This window comes from Eubalaena glacialis, chromosome 9 (genome assembly GCF_028564815.1).
Source record: "Eubalaena glacialis isolate mEubGla1 chromosome 9, mEubGla1.1.hap2.+ XY, whole genome shotgun sequence".
Lineage (NCBI taxonomy): Eukaryota > Metazoa > Chordata > Mammalia > Artiodactyla > Balaenidae > Eubalaena > Eubalaena glacialis.
Window position 1 is genome coordinate 33,769,686 of NC_083724.1, and position 15,515 is coordinate 33,785,200.

General features: G+C 43.0%; 2 protein-coding genes across 2 annotated transcripts; one reads left to right on the forward strand and one right to left on the reverse strand.

Annotated features, from left to right (window-relative positions):
* Positions 1-878: 878 nt before the first annotated feature.
* SEC61B (SEC61 translocon subunit beta) lies at positions 879-9,424 on the reverse strand. Its single transcript, XM_061201101.1, has 4 exons — positions 9,330-9,424; positions 9,035-9,132; positions 4,028-4,129; positions 879-1,161 (listed from the first exon to the last, which is right to left on the reverse strand). The coding sequence occupies exons 1-4, from the start codon at positions 9,330-9,332 to the stop codon at positions 1,074-1,076; spliced, it is 291 nt and encodes a 96-aa protein (XP_061057084.1). The 5' UTR covers positions 9,333-9,424; the 3' UTR covers positions 879-1,073.
* Positions 9,425-9,728: 304 nt separating this feature from the next.
* Positions 9,729-13,755, forward strand: ALG2 (ALG2 alpha-1,3/1,6-mannosyltransferase). The gene is made up of 2 exons (XM_061201102.1): positions 9,729-10,141; positions 12,584-13,755. Exons 1-2 carry the CDS (start codon positions 9,794-9,796, stop codon positions 13,484-13,486), a joined length of 1,251 nt encoding a protein of 416 aa, XP_061057085.1. The 5' UTR covers positions 9,729-9,793; the 3' UTR covers positions 13,487-13,755.
* The last annotated feature ends 1,760 nt before the right edge of the window (positions 13,756-15,515 follow it).

Here is a 15,515-nt window from a genome sequence, read left to right on the forward strand (position 1 = left end):
AAACACTTATGAAACTGTTCTAGAATTTTTTTTTAATAGGCTTAGAGAAAGATGTTTTCCAAATTATCAATTTTTTAAACTAATACACCTCTTCATCATTTTGTGATTCTGCTGGACAACTAGAGCGTTTTACATGGATCTCTCTCAATCTTTAGAAATTGTGGCTTAGAGTCCTAGACTCCTGGAGTGCACACCTTTGAGCTATTCTTGGTATTTCCTATGGTCTATCAGAAAGTGAATGCTCATATCCAGAAGGCAGCATAAGCTAAGTGAAACTTCAAAAATTTTTATTTTTGGTTGGAATTATATCAACTCAGTTTAGAAATGGTATCTCACACTGATTATTAAGGTCTTTAATTTTCAAAATGAAAACAAAATTTTATATAAGAAATCCAATTTATCAAATGAATTCTTTCAAAAGGGGTTTAGCAACAAGTGATAAATAGATTGAAACCCCTCATCTACACCCACAGAATTAAGAACTGACAGAAATAAGAGGCAAAAATATTATGTATGGTTTCAGAGACAAAGAACAGAATGAGCAAACATTTCATCCAAGATTTCTGGATGATTTCCATGACGATTCCGCTGGGTACCAGCTGCCTTTGAACACAGATCTGCCTGATGGAGTCATAGGCACACTCCTTGAAAACCACAGAACACCCAAAATAACAATGACCAAGACACAGATACCTAGAAGAAAACAAGCCAAGGCCACTGACAGTATCGTGCATTTGAATGACTACACGGTCATATAAGAAACTGTCAATCCAACCAAAAAAACAATCTCCACAAAACGCTTTCTACATATTTACTTGTAATCTAAAGGCAGAGAGACCCTGGCCCTAGCAGCCAGGCATAAGCAATGAGACTTGGTATATGAATTAAAAAGTTTATTAGCCATAGGAAAAAAATGATTCCTTAAAATCAGTTTTCATTAAGTTCCCTGTAAAACGGTAAGCTTACAGAAAATTTCTTTCTCATGAACAGAAAATCACTATGCTTTTGGTCCAAGATATGTTGGGTTTTTTTCCTTTCTTCTTCAGATGACAGACAGATGGATGTAGCCGAATCTATGAACGAGTGTACTTGCCCCAAATGTGCAACATAAATACAGAAGCGATGAACAGAAGACTCATAACCAGTACTGGAACAGGGCCACTGGAAATAAGAAAAGGCAGGCTTAGTTTCAGTAATAATACATTATTATATTTGTAATATTAAAGACTGCCTAGGGGAAAAGGGAGGGGAAAGCACTTAAGATCCATAGAAGAATATTATTTACATCATTTAAAAATATTCCAAAAATTATTACTGTGGATAGTTTGAGGGTGTGGTGACAGCATTGCGGTTATTTAGAAAGGAGGAATCCTTATCTTTGAATGAAACATACTAAAACATATACAAAAAAAGGATCTAATGTCTTAGAGACACTAGTCTCTTTAATTTCGTGCATTCGATATTCTCCATAATAAAAAGTAATTTTAAAAATTCCCCAAACTCTTTAAGTGCAAATGATCCAATTACCAAACTATTATTTCAAATTAATATTTAAAGACAACCTTCATCGTCTAACTACAATAAACTAGGCATAACAAAGATGAACATCGCATTATAAGTTATGAAGCATTTTCAAATATATGGTCCCATATGATTAACAAACTGAAGACACAGGCGAAACAAATATTAATCTTATGAAATGAGAACACAGAGCCTAAGAACACAGAGCCAGAATGGAAAGGAGGGATCTGAACTCAGGTTTTCTGATTCCACACATAGTGCTCATTTTACTGCTTTAAGGTTCCCATATTAACGGGAGCAAACATTCTAGGCAACATTAATTAAGTTTGATTTATATTTAGTTTACTGTAGAAAGGAAGTAGATTTTACTCATCAGCCCTTCCCTACATCAAATGCTTTCCAGGTTGAGAATTAGTACACGGGTTTCTTAAAGGTAGAACTCCTTGATTTTACACAACCTGTCAATGCTGATGTCAGTCAAAGGCCTCGTCTTTTTGACTCTTCTTGCCAACAACAGTTTTGGAGAATTCAAGATGTCCCTTCACCTCCCAGATACACCTGGGGGTGGACACAGGAAAAGAGCCCAGGAGTCTTTATAATTAGGGCAGGAGAGTAACCCAGCGGAGCAGCAGGTAGCAAGAGTCCACTAGTGGACGACAATCAGTGCACGGAGATCCAAGTCCTTGCTGCACTATTGTGTTCTTCCAAATTTGTACAATTATGGGAGTAAACACACTTAAAAGTACCTAGGAAGAGATCGTCGTCACGATGCACCGGATCATACTGCCTTACTTTAAAGCGCCGTTAGGTAACATCAGCCATAAAGCTGAGAGTGCCGTGCTTAGAGTCCAAGCGCTGGAGTCTGGAAACCAACTCTGTCCCTCAACAAGCTGTGACTGTGGCCCTGTAACTCACCTGCTCCAAACATCATTTTCCTTATCTGTAAAGTGGGGATAATCACAGCACCTCTCTCATAGGGTTGCTGAGGTATTAAATATATTAACACACACACGGTGCAGGCTTTAGTAAGCTCTCAGGAAATGCTACTATTATCAACCTGAAAAAAAATTCTAACTCCCAGGAAGAGCCAACAGCGAGCTCCAAGATGGTACCTGACTGCTCCAAGATGTGGATTTGAGGATACAATTTCCCAACTGTGTCCTTTCACCATAAACCTCTCTCTCTGGTATGATGAGACTGTGGTTTATGACACTGCAAAGGAATAGCTTCTATCGATTCCTAGGACTCACAACAGCAGTAAGCAAGCCTGGCTGCACAACAGCCCAAAGCAGGAACAAGCCAGATTCACCCACAAGAGAACAGTTGTTTCACCACCTCGATAAGGGTTTAAAATGTTGTCCCCTGGATACCCTGAAGAGCAAGGGGCTTCAAAATTTGTCTCTGAAATACTCAGAAGAGTTACCTCTAACAAGGACCAAAACGCTGCCAACTCACACATCCCCAACCCCAAGAATTACTTCCTGAAATACATTCTCACCTTGTAAGTCTTCGTCATAACAGGGAAATAAATAAATAAATAAATAAATAAAACAAAACCTCAAGAATTCTAGGGAAGTCTTTCTAAATTAAATTTGTGATCTAAGTCAAGCTACTGGTCAAAAGTTAATTAAACTAATCCAAATAAATCTGATTTTGTCTCTGTTACCAAACAGGCAGAATGGAAAGAGCATGGAATTTAACAGTCCCAGAATACCTGGTTCCAGCTCTTGCTGGCTGTTTGTCTTTGACAAGTACCTTTGCCTCTCTGAATCTGAACTTCTGAACCTGAGGTGCTATACGAATGAGAGCTGCTGTCATTTTTCCAATTCCTCAGCCACTGGATTCAGTCAGGAAACAGCTGTAAGCAGTGGTGTCCTGGAGCCTACCTGGTCAGAAACCTGTGGGATTAGGTTTCACAGTACCAGAAAGCGAGGTGAGGCATGGGGACAGGGGTTCCCCCAGATGCCCATATCCCATCACCTAATGAGCATTCCCAGGCCTAGAACTTGGGAAGTGATAGGGTCCAGTCACCACCCACCAACAGCAAGGAGGCCAAAGAACTTTTGGTAACACAGCCTAATGCAGAAACTCCCATTAGACTGCCATAATATCAGCTTATGCCTCCAGGAGAGCTCTGACAAATCACCTAGCTCCTATTCAAATGGTTACTCCTGTTTCTCAGTGTGGGACAAGAACACCAAATGAAGAGCAATTTCACCTAATTAAACCGTTTTCCCTCCAGTTCTCTCTATTCCCATCATTTATTCTGACAGAGCTACATGAAGATGTTCCCTTGCTTTCACTCAAACCATGAACAGATGTCATTCCAGGCCCTAAACTAATTGGCTGCTATATGGACAAACCAAACCCCGCCCACCTGGCACAAAGGAAGCTGCTGTGTATTACAAATCTCATCAAAGCAAACACCACTGGTGGCAGAGAGAGAGTGCTGCCAAAGGGCTCTGTGATTCTGGACAGAAGCACAAGGTCTGCTCCCAGGACTTACACTTTGAGCCCCGGTGAATCTTCCGTGTAGAATCGCCACATCCCCCCAGTGCCTGCTGAGGTCGTGCGGCCTGCGCTCCTCGTTCCGCAGCTGGCATTTTTCCTGTGAGAGAAAAAATGTTACAAATGGCCTTTTCTTGGAAACCCTTATCAGAGCATTATAACATATGCTACCATTACACTGGCAAAGAACCAAAAAATTAACTTTTTCTTTGCTAATACCTCCTTGCTTTTGCTTGCTTTTACTTGCTTTTACTCTACTGATCATAAGCACTAAGAACTGAGTACCCGCCATACACGGATGCATACAGTAACCCAGAGAAGTAGTTACCATCTCCATTTTATAAATGAGGAAAATGAGGCTCATAAAAGGTTAGGCAAAGTGCCGAAGACCACATAGCCAGCAGGCAGCCACACTCGGCTGTGGACCCAGTTCTGACTTGAGCCCATCCACTTGCTCACACGTATGGGCACCTCATTTGGACAATGCACTTCAGCTTCACTTCACATGTATTTCTGTGAAGTCAAGTAAAAAACTCCTGCTTAAAAATACCCTGAATCCATATTATCTGATTTTTAAATGACTACTTTAAAATGTTTTAAAATTACTGTATTTTCTACAAAAAAGACAAAAAACGTAAGTTGTAATTGTAATCCAAGTCTCAAAACAGAGTATATATTTTATGAAAAATTATTTTGCAATCTGTTTTCACTATTTTGATATACTGACTATAGATCTTGGACAGAGGCAGGACGTGAAAAAATGCAGCAAACACCCAACCAGAACTTGTCCCTCACAAGGGGATCAAGGCTTGTGAAGTGAGCTGTGTGGTGCAGGCAGCCCTGGCACACAGAAGCAGCGAACAGCACTAATGCCGCTGACCAGAAAGGAAGCCAGGGAATCCTTTCCCTCCTCTCCTCGGTCACTGGGAATCCCTCCCCAACAGCTATTCTCCCACACAGCACTCCTCCAATCCCACTTCTCATCGCCCCTCAGTGTGAAACTGGTACCACGTAAAAATAAGTAGTAAGTGTGAGACAGGTCAGAAGAAACCTTCTTCAGCCCATTTATCACCAACTCAGAAATTCCAGGGAAGGGGAAAGGAAGAGAGAGAGAAAGCCCTGTCCCATCACCACCCCTTGCCATTAACCAAATCCCAACACACCCTCCCTCAAAATCCCATTCCAGTTATCCGTGGACTGCTGGTTCTGGATTTTTGAAAAAAGTCGGGCATACAGGGAGAAACCAAAAGTGAATACCCTATCCCCACCATCTCTTCTTGCCTCCCAACTCTGGTTCCTAATCCCCACCTCACCCTACCACAGACTTATTCCACACTCTGAATGCAAGCAGCACTGGTCTAGAGCTCAGGGAGCTTGCCCTGCTGCATGGAGTGGGAGAGTGGAGTCCTGGTTCCAGTGTGGGCTCCAGCAAAAAGAGCTGTGTTCATGCTAGCAATCTAAAAACAATTAGTGTCAAACGATGATTTCGATGTACTGTACTAAAAAGATTACATTTCAGACACATTAATTATGGGCTATATGGTCACCTGGGAACTTCCAACTCCATCTGTATGTTTCTATGGGAAAACTGATTGTAAACTGTACAGGGATTTACAGAGTAATTCATACACTTACAAGAGCTTTCACACACACATACACATCATCTAATTGGTGGAGTAGGTACGTGAAATTTTCCTCGTTCATAAAAAGGAACTTGAACTAGATGATAAACCCAGTGTGGACATAATAAGTCATCGGCTGAGCCAAGACTAGGACCCAGGTACTTTCTACTATTCCCACACCCACCCAACTCCAGTTCCTGTCTTCAAAATCTCCAGGAGCCCCCAAGGAATCAGTCTGTGCTCTCTGAAGATTTCTTACATCTGCTGGCACACGGGACATAGCAGAGGATTCAGGGCACCTAGAAATACCAAAAATGTACTCAAAATACCTCCCATCCCCCCTACTGGGAAGCTAGGTAGAAGTTAACAGAGCCCATTTTAATCTCCTAAATTTCTTTTTGGGGTCTATTTTACCCTTTCTTTCTGGCCACTGTGTAACTGCCTCCCTCTTCCTATACCCTAACGCAATAGTTTTCATAACCAACCTTTAACATTCTTTGTTCTAACATGGTGGTCTTCTGGCTGTTCCTCAAAGAAGCCAAGCTCATTCCCACCTCAGAGTCTTTACACTTAACTATTCCTCTTGTCTAGGAAGCCTATTCCTCCCCGGATCATTGCATAATTTGCTCCCTTGTCTCTTTTAGGTCTCTACTCACCTGTCACCTACTCTGAACACCCTATCCTCACCCACCCTCTAGTCTCCATACAACTTTATTTTTCTTCTTGGCCTTACTGCCTGAAATTATTTATTTGCCTTGTTTATGGTCTCTTACATTGGAATATAAGGTTCATGAGGTCAAACCCTGACTAGCTTGTCCACAGATACAGCCTCATGACTGAAACAGTGCCTGGCACGTACCCTCAATAACTATTTGATGACTTCCTTAATACCCCAGCTAGTCCATCACCTTACTATGCCTGATTCCCATTAATCCTGAACACTAGAGACTGTCATACAGAGTGAAGTCAGAAAGAGAAAAACAAGTATCGTATATTAATGCATATATGTGGAATCTAGAAAAATGGTGCAGATAAGCCGGTCTGCAAGGCAGAAATAGAGACACAGAAGTAGAAAACAAACGTACGGACACCAAGGGGGGAAAGCATGGGGGGTGGGGGGGATGAACTGGGACATTGGGATTGACCTATATACACTGATATGTATAAAACAGGTAACTAATAAGAACCCAATGTATTAAAAAAAAAAAATTCCAAAAAAAAAAAATTCTGAACACTGCAGCATTTTAAGGCTTTACAGTTTACAATGTGTTATTGCTCCTTTTCATCCTAGCAACTTCCTTTTATACTGTAGTAACAGAGCAAGGATGCCAACCCTGGCCTGACCTTAAATTCCATAGTTACTTCTCAAGGTTCTACTTCTATTACCTCATTGAACATGGAGACAGAATGCAAATCTGTGGACTACATAATCCACAGCACTATTATTAACTGTTAGCTTCAACTTTTTCTTACAGACTCACAAAGAGGGAATATATTCTTGAACAGTCAATACCTATTACATTACACTCATGAAGTAACACTTAGAAGAGTACCAAGATTCTAGAAGGGAACTCTGTAGGGTCTCTCAGTACATACAACCATGGTCTGTTGAGTTACACTGGCCCCAGCGGTAGTGAATTCTAAAAGACGACATCAACACCCCCAACTTGATAAGCTGCATCTGTCCTCAAATGTTTGTGTCTCCATTTCACTTGTGCAGCAGTTATTTCAATTTTACTTATTAAGTAAATAGTTATTTCATTTATTTGATAAACACATGATCTCTCTTTTTTTTGAGTTTTCAGATGGCCACACTTCTCTGCCACAGTGTTACCAATTCTCCTTAACTAGACCCACTCCCCAAGGAACTGTACCTACAGGACAGGTTTTCCATTCCAGCACAAAGAATCTTTGAAATCCAGGGTGGGAACAAGACATCACCCCAAGCCCAAATAACCTACACCACAGCCTGACACACTTTCCAGCTGGTCCATCCCAGCCTTACCTTGAACATCTTGATGACAGGGAACTCAGAATCATTCAGGGTCATCTTAGCATTTCTCATGGTTCTACTGGAATTTTTTTTGCTCTAAGATGAAATCTGTCTCATCTAAGTTCAAATCATCAGTTTTAGATTTACCTACTGTAGCCAACAAGAGACGTCTCATCCCTCTTCACATCCCTGAGAATAGTTTTCGTGTATCTCTTCAAGGTCTTTTCCTCTCTAGATAAAACCCCCACTGGTTCCTTCAAAGAAAATCCCAAGATTACAGGGTGGCTTGATTCCTTCCCTCACTCATCATTTATTGTGTCAGCGTTATGGTAGGATAGAGCTGATGGGCAGTTTTTGTCATAGTCTAATGAAGGAGATAAACATGGAAACAGAAATGCTATTAGAAGGGTATGAACAAAATGCTTGGGAGTAAAAGAGAAGACTAGCTGCTACTGCTGCCTTTGGAGTCAGGGAAGGCCTCAAGAGGAAATAACCCTTGAGCCTAGTCTTGGAGAATATACACAAATGGCCGGAGGGGTGGGGGTGGGGGTGTCTAGTGAGTTCAGAAAACAGTAATAAGCTCACTGTTGCTGGATCACAGGAGAGAGAAGAGAAGCGATTAGGCGGGGGGGGAACCCACCACCACCAAGAGCCTTGGTAACCCTCTCCCCCTCCCCACCGTGTTTAAGTTCAGCAACAAGAAACTAACCAGCAGTGTGCCAGAATCAGAGCAGAAGATGCATTAGAGTGGAAATGATCTGGAGAGGAGGCGAGTTAGGTAGAAAATTCTCTAGATGTGAGAAACTGAGGGCTAAACTGAGGCAGTAGAAAGGGAGAAGGAAAGAACGGATGAGAAGTTCTTCATGTACAATATAAACGTACTGGATAAAGACAGCATTAAAAAAATCCAAGATGACGCTGAAGTTCTGGCTTTGGGTGAACGAGTTTACAGCAGTGCTTTATGGACATAGGGAGATATAATTGGGGGCGGGAGCTGAGGTGAAAGGAAAGACTGAGCTGCGCATTAGACGAGTCATGTTAGACCGAGTGTGTATGGGACTTCCAGATAGAAACGTGAGTGGAAAGCTCAGGTCTAAAGACACCAGTTTAACGACGTCGGTTTTCTTAATGCTGTCTATGACCTTACTCCACTTTAACTTTCCTTTTTCGGGAGTAGTACTCAAAGCTGAGCAATGCGAAGAAAATATTGCCTCCCTCTCGAGACCCAGAAGACCAAGAAGTCTTTAATTACCCCTACAGCCACATCACAGGCAGCTCGTTTTGCCCTTATAAATCTTAACATCCCAGGATCTCCTTCTCAGGACCAACGAATTCTTGGGCCCTACCTATCCCTCGGAGCCCACAGCCGAGAGGGTCGCAGGATCCTTACCTCTGCCGGACTGTGGATCCCGCCGCCCGGGCGGCCACTGCTTTGCTGGGAGAGCGCCCTGAGGAGCCCACGTTAGTGCCACTGGGGGTCGGACCAGGCTGTAGAGGGAGACAAGAAGAGAGACTGGTGAGCGCCGCCGGCCGGCCCCCAGACCCCAGGCTCTGACGGCCGAGACCGTGACATGCACGGGGGGCTGGGGAAAACAAGGGAGCCGCGGAAGCAGGACAAAGCGTAAGGCAGGAATCTCGGCGCCTGGGAGAAGCCGGGACAAGGAGGGACGGCTGGGGCCACAAACCATGCTGAAGACAGGAGGGTGGCAGGAAGCTGAAGTGGACGGCGGGGAAGCGGTGGAGCCCGGCGGCCGGAGGGACTGACTCAGGTCCCGCCCCCAGACCTGCTGGCAGGGTCCTCGCTGACTCCAGGGACGCCTGGGCTGTCCTATGATATGCCTGTAGGAATTTTGCAAGAGGAGACCTGGTGAGCTGCTGTATGGGAATTACAGACCTCATGTATTTTTCCTTTGGATCACAGCGTCCTTCCTAGAGTCCAGTCTCAACCAATGGGAGGATCTAGCCATGGTGAGACGAGAAATTTCCTCCGGCAGTTACTAGGCACCCACAGATTCGCGCTGACGTGACCTAACCGACGCACGCGCCGCGGGGCGTGGTCGGCCCCCGTCTAGGGCCAGCTGGGAAGCTGGAGGAAGGAGCATGCGCGGAAGCTCTTAAGCGTGTGAGGTGAGGGTACGGCTCCCGGGCTATGGCGGAGGAGCAAGGCCAAGATGAGGACCTGGGTCCTAAACCGTCCGTGCTGTTTCTGCACCCGGACCTGGGTGTGGGCGGCGCCGAGCGGCTGGTTGTGGACGCAGCGCTGGCGCTGCGGGCGCGCAGATGTAGCGTGAAGATCTGGACGGCGCACTACGACCCCGGCCACTGTTTCGCGGAGAGCCGCGAGCTGCCGGTGCGCTGCGCCGGGGACTGGCTGCCTCGCAGCCTGGGCTGGGGCGGCCGCGGCGCCGCGATCTGCGCCTACGTGCGCATGATCTTCCTGGCTCTGTACGTGCTGTTCCTTGGCGACGAGGAGTTCGACGTGGTAGTGTGCGACCAGGTGAGGTGGCCACGACCGGCCCTCGCCGCTCCTCTTTTTCTCACTACGGAGGGCGCGCCGCATGACCTCTGCTGATCTCTCCCTGTCTGTGGTTCGGAAAGATCGGAACTGATCTGGAGAGATCAAAGTGGGAGTGAGACTGTGGTTCTCAGACTTTAGTGTGGACCCGTTAAAGTGGCAGATTGCTTGGCCCCACCCTCAGGTGTTTTCATCCTGGGCCCCTGAGGTGGGGCCCCGAAATCTGCATTTTCACTGGATCATCGGGAGATTCTGAAGCATATGGGCCTTGGTACTCGCTCTAAGAAACGCAAGCATTAGAAGTCAGCCTTCAGTCATGTTTTGTATGTCTTCCCTGTTTTGCAGTATTCCTCTTGACACTAGTTCCAAGCCACATGCATCCCACTGTAGCATTTGCTGTCAGGCCACTCCGCTCCTCAGCAGTGTCATGTGTTTAATAAAGCCCTAAGCTAAACATGTCATGTCCCTATTAAAACTTTAACATGGCTCCCCATTAGTCTCTGGAGAAAAATCCAGGCTCTTTACCTTGGTAGGTAATGTCCACCTGGATCTGGGCTCTAGCTATTCTAGACTCTCTGTGGGTTTTTTTTTTCCCCAAAAAATATTTATTTTAAAAAGTAACACCTACTCAGGACTAAAAATTCTAATAAGAAAGACTAGAATGTAAAAGCCCCATTCCAATTCCACTCCCCAAAGACAGCCACTGTTAACAGTTTCTTCTGTATGCTTTCAGAAATTGTCTGTGGCTATACCAGCATATGATGTCTGTTCATAGACACATCTTATTTGTAATAATTAGGATTATGACACACCTACTATTGGACAGCTTGCTCTTTTTCACCAAAAATTTTTACTTGGGACATCCTTACATATCAATATTAGAGATTCACTTCATTCTTCATAGTGGCTGGAAAATTTGCTTTTGTTTGTACCATAATTTATACATTCTCTGCTAAAGGACAGTATCAGTGTGACCAGTTTTTAGTGAATAGATCAGTGTTGTAATGAACATCTTTATGCCTTTTTTTTTTTTTTGTACTTCTGCAAGCATGGCCTTTGAAATTCATAGAAATAAAATTGGTAGGTCAAAATTGGTAGGTCAAAGAGTTGTACATCTTAAATGTCAATAGCTTTTGCCAAATTTGCCTTCCAAAGAGGTTCTGTCATTCTACTCTCCCACAGTGATAGAGCCTGTTACTCCATGCTTTTGTGCACGTTGGATGATATCAGCATTTTAATCTTTGCTAAACTAATAGGTGGAAATGGCATCACGTTTGTATTTGTATTTCTTTAATTATTACTTCTGAGTTACTTTTGATCATCCTTGCTTGTATACAGGCTATTTCTTTTTGAGAAACGTGGGCATTTATCAAATATCCTGCATGTGTAAAACTAGTCAGTAAGTATGAGGCAGCTGAGACTGTAGTGGCTAGAGAAAAAACCCAGCTTGGAAGTGGGAGACCTGGATTCAAGTTCCATATCAGCTACTTTCTAAGTAGCTTTGGATAAATCCCTCAATATCCCTAAAGCTCACCTTTTTCAGGTGTTAAGTGAGCCGGAGATTGACTTGTAAAGATTACCCAACAGGAAAGTCTCTAGTAATGATTATGGTTAACATTTCAATAAATACTGAGCACATAGTGTGTGCTAAATTCTTACACGTTTTACATGCACCAGTGCATTTAATAATGACAAAAACTATATGGGTTTTTTTTTAAATTGGAATTGTCACCAATTTACAGAAGAAACTGAGGCCCAGAGAGAGAGGTATATAACTTGGTCATGGTCACACAGCTAGCTAGTAGAGCTGAAATTCAAACCCTGCCAAACTTGATTCCAGAGCCTACACTCTAAACTACTGTAGTTCATTCATTCACTTCCTTAGGACGAGGAAGATACTGGAGTGGCTCTGTCCAGTGTGGTAGCCACTAGCCATAGGTGGCTATTGAGCACTTGAAATGTGGCTAGTCTGAACTGAGATGTGCTGTAAGTGTAAAATACACATCTGATTTTAAAGATTTAATGTGAAAAAGAAAAAAAGAATAGAAGATCTCATTAACTTTTTAAATATTAATTACATTTTGAAGTGATAGTATTTTAGATAAAATACATTAAAATTAATTTAACCTTTAAGAAGTTGTTAGTGTAGTTAGTAGATTTTTATTTCCATTGGACAGTGCTGTTCTAGAGGAAACCACTGGACTTGCAGCTTTAAATATTTAGCACATATCCAGAAACTGTCTACCAGCCTTCTGTACACCAGGCATTGTACCAGGTGAGAGTCTGGGGGCACACAAAGCAGAACCAGACATTGCCCATGAAGGGCCCACAGACTAGCAGGCAGGGTAGGTATCTGTTTCTTTGATTTGGTTGAAGTTTAGTCGACCAGTCACTTCATCTGCTGTTGATTTTTGCTTTGGCTAGGTGTCTGCCTGTATCCCAGTGTTCAAGCTGGCCAGACGGCGTAAGAAAATCCTGTTTTACTGTCACTTCCCAGATCTGCTTCTCACCAGGAGAGATTCTTTTATTAAACGCCTATACAGGGCCCCAATTGACTGGGTAGAGGAGTACACCACAGGCATGGCAGACTGCATCTTGGTCAACAGCCGGTTCACAGCTGCCATTTTTAAGGAAACGTTCAAGTCCCTGTCTCACATAGACCCCGATGTCCTCTACCCATCTCTGAATATCACCAGCTTTGATTCAGCTGTTCTTGAAAAGCTTGATGACATAGTCCCCAAGGAGAAAAAATTCATACTCCTCTCCATCAACAGATATGAAAGGAAGAAAAATCTGACTTTGGCACTAGAAGCCCTAGTAAAGCTGCGTGGAAGATTGTCATCCCAAGATTGGGGCAAAGTTCATCTGATCATTGCAGGTGGTTATGATGAGAGAGTCCTGGAGAATGTACAACACTACCAGGAATTGAAGAAAATGGTCCAGCAGTCTGACCTAGGCCAGTACGTGACTTTCCTTCGGTCTTGCTCGGACAAACAGAAAATCTCACTCCTCCACGGCTGCACGTGTGTGCTTTACACACCAAGCAATGAGCACTTTGGCATCGTTCCCTTGGAGGCCATGTACATGCAGTGCCCAGTCATTGCTGTTAATTCAGGCGGGCCCTTGGAGTCCATTGTCCACAGTGTCACAGGGTTTCTGTGTGAGCCTGACCCAGTTGACTTCTCAGAAGCAATAGAAAGGTTCATCCATGAACCTTCCTTAAAGGCCACAATGGGACTGGCCGGAAGAGCCAGGGTGAAAGAGAAGTTTTCCCCTGAAGCATTTACAGAACAGCTTTACCAATATGTCACCAAACTGCTGGTATAATCAGATTTTTTTCAGGTCTTTATGCTGTATTCATTAATGTCACATTTGTAGATTGTTGACCCAGTTTTGAAACCAAAGAAAAAAAGCCTAGTATCTAGGGCAGAAGAGATTTTTTTTTTTTAACATACTTGAATCTTGAATCTGAATCACCTTCCTGTACCCCATATCTCCCAGTCTGCTTTTTTAGAAAAAAATAGTATCTTTTAGGCTGTAATAATTCTGAGTCTTACCAGTGTTGATTAAGATGTAAATATGGTACAATTTCACATTCAGCAGAATATTTTAATTATATGTTCTCTAGATTGTTGCTCTACGTATAAATTTTGAGTTATATTGTGCCTTATTTGGTTTTAACACTTTAAGTGTATCATCATCAAAGTTGATTAATTTGGCTTCATAGTGTAATGAGAAGACACTTACTGTAGTTTCCAGAATCAGTCCACCTCAGTGTTCAGTGACCTCTGTTAGGAAATTTTTGTTAGTCATACCTTTGCCTGGATCCATAGCAAGAATGCTTTGTTTGTTTTTTTTTAACAAAGATGATTTGTTGTGTTTTTGCACACAGACATGACAATAAATGATGTTTATCATAGGAAGAGACAAAATACTAGATTTTGGCCTCTGTGATCTATTGTGGTGGTGTTAGGACTGTAGACAGCCAAGCCTGAATCAGAAACCAGAGTTAACTGGATATTGGAATGAATGGCTATTGTCACGTGTGCAGTGTGCATCTTGGTTAGGGTTTGTCTCCTAGTGTTATCTGAGTCATCGGCTTCATTAATATTTGTGTTTTATTAAGTAAGCGCCTGCTAAGTGTAAGACACAGGTGCTTTTTATCCTTCAAGGCCTGCCTCATGCCACTGCTGTGAAGCTTTCCTTGACCCCCTACCCAGCTCCCGAACTGGAAGTGACCTTCCCCTTCCACGTTCTCTGACCTTCTGGTGGCACTGACCAGTCTTAGAGTTCATTATTTACCTATTGGTCTAAGTACAAATAAACATAAAGCACTTTCCCACATATCCTTAAAGCTAAATTCATTTTCAGAAATAGCAAAGATCACTAGCCAAAGGTTCCACATTAATCAACTCTAAGAGCACAGAGTTGAGAGCCTACCAGCCTGTGTGACTTTGGGCAAATTGCTTAATCTCTGGGCCTCAGCTTCTTCATCTGTAAAGTGGAGTAACTACTCTTGTACTTTCCTCACAGGGTGGTTGTGATGGATTACCATAATATATGTAAAGTACTTAAAATAGTAGTTGGCACATAGTATGGGCTATATAAATACTAGCTATTTTGCAATTTAGGGATATCAAAAATTACTGTCGAAGTTCCGTGTGGTTTCGTGCTGCACTACTATATTGTTCTTTGGGGTTCTTTAGAGCATGAAGTTTCACGTTGTGATTTATCACGTCAGTCTATACCCCAGGAGTATTTTATTTTATTTTATTAATGTTTAAATCACTACCAAATTTAATGTTGTCAGACTTAGTATTCATTAACATTTCATTGCATTTGAAAAGACTGGATTCTCACAGGAGCATTTTAATCAAATGAAATGACTGTACCAGTAAGGAGTTCTCTAAAATGAGAGTGTCAGGTTTATTGAGTCTTTTATGGAATGAAAAGTTCAGTTGAGTTCTCTTTCCTTTGGCGTTGTGAAAGCTTGCCATCCAGTAAAGTACGTCATCCCATCTTTTGTGGCTTGGTGCATGTATTTCTCAGGGAACTGCAGCCTTTCCAGAAAGGCCTGATGGCTCTGACCATTGGGTTTAGGACAGACAGACTCAGTCATGCGCTGAGCCATAACTGATGCTTACCCATTCCAAGCACTAAAACTTTTGCCTATTTGACCATTTTTATGCAGATCCTTCCAAAATGGGCTAACTGGGTTCATGGGCCTTAAGTTTAACTTCCCTTCATTGTCTGACGTCCCAGCAGGTGACAGTAGACCACAGATCTGGAAAGGATGCAAAGCCCTGCCTGAGCTTCCAGCCTCTGGTGCATCTTGGACGTAGGATGGAGCTTTGCC

Coding starts and splice junctions, on each gene's coding strand:
- SEC61B (XM_061201101.1), bottom strand. Junction 4,130..9,034: donor GGATCCACAGTCCGGCAGAG/GTAAGGATCCTG, acceptor TTTCTCTCACAG/GAAAAATGCCAGCTGCGGAA. Junction 1,162..4,027: donor GATTCACCGGGGCTCAAAGT/GTAAGTCCTGGG, acceptor TCTTATTTCCAG/TGGCCCTGTTCCAGTACTGG.
- ALG2 (XM_061201102.1), top strand. CDS start 9,794: ATGGCGGAGGAGCAAGGCCAAGATGAGGACCTGGGTCCTAAACCGTCC. Junction 10,142..12,583: donor ACGTGGTAGTGTGCGACCAG/GTGAGGTGGCCA, acceptor TGCTTTGGCTAG/GTGTCTGCCTGTATCCCAGT.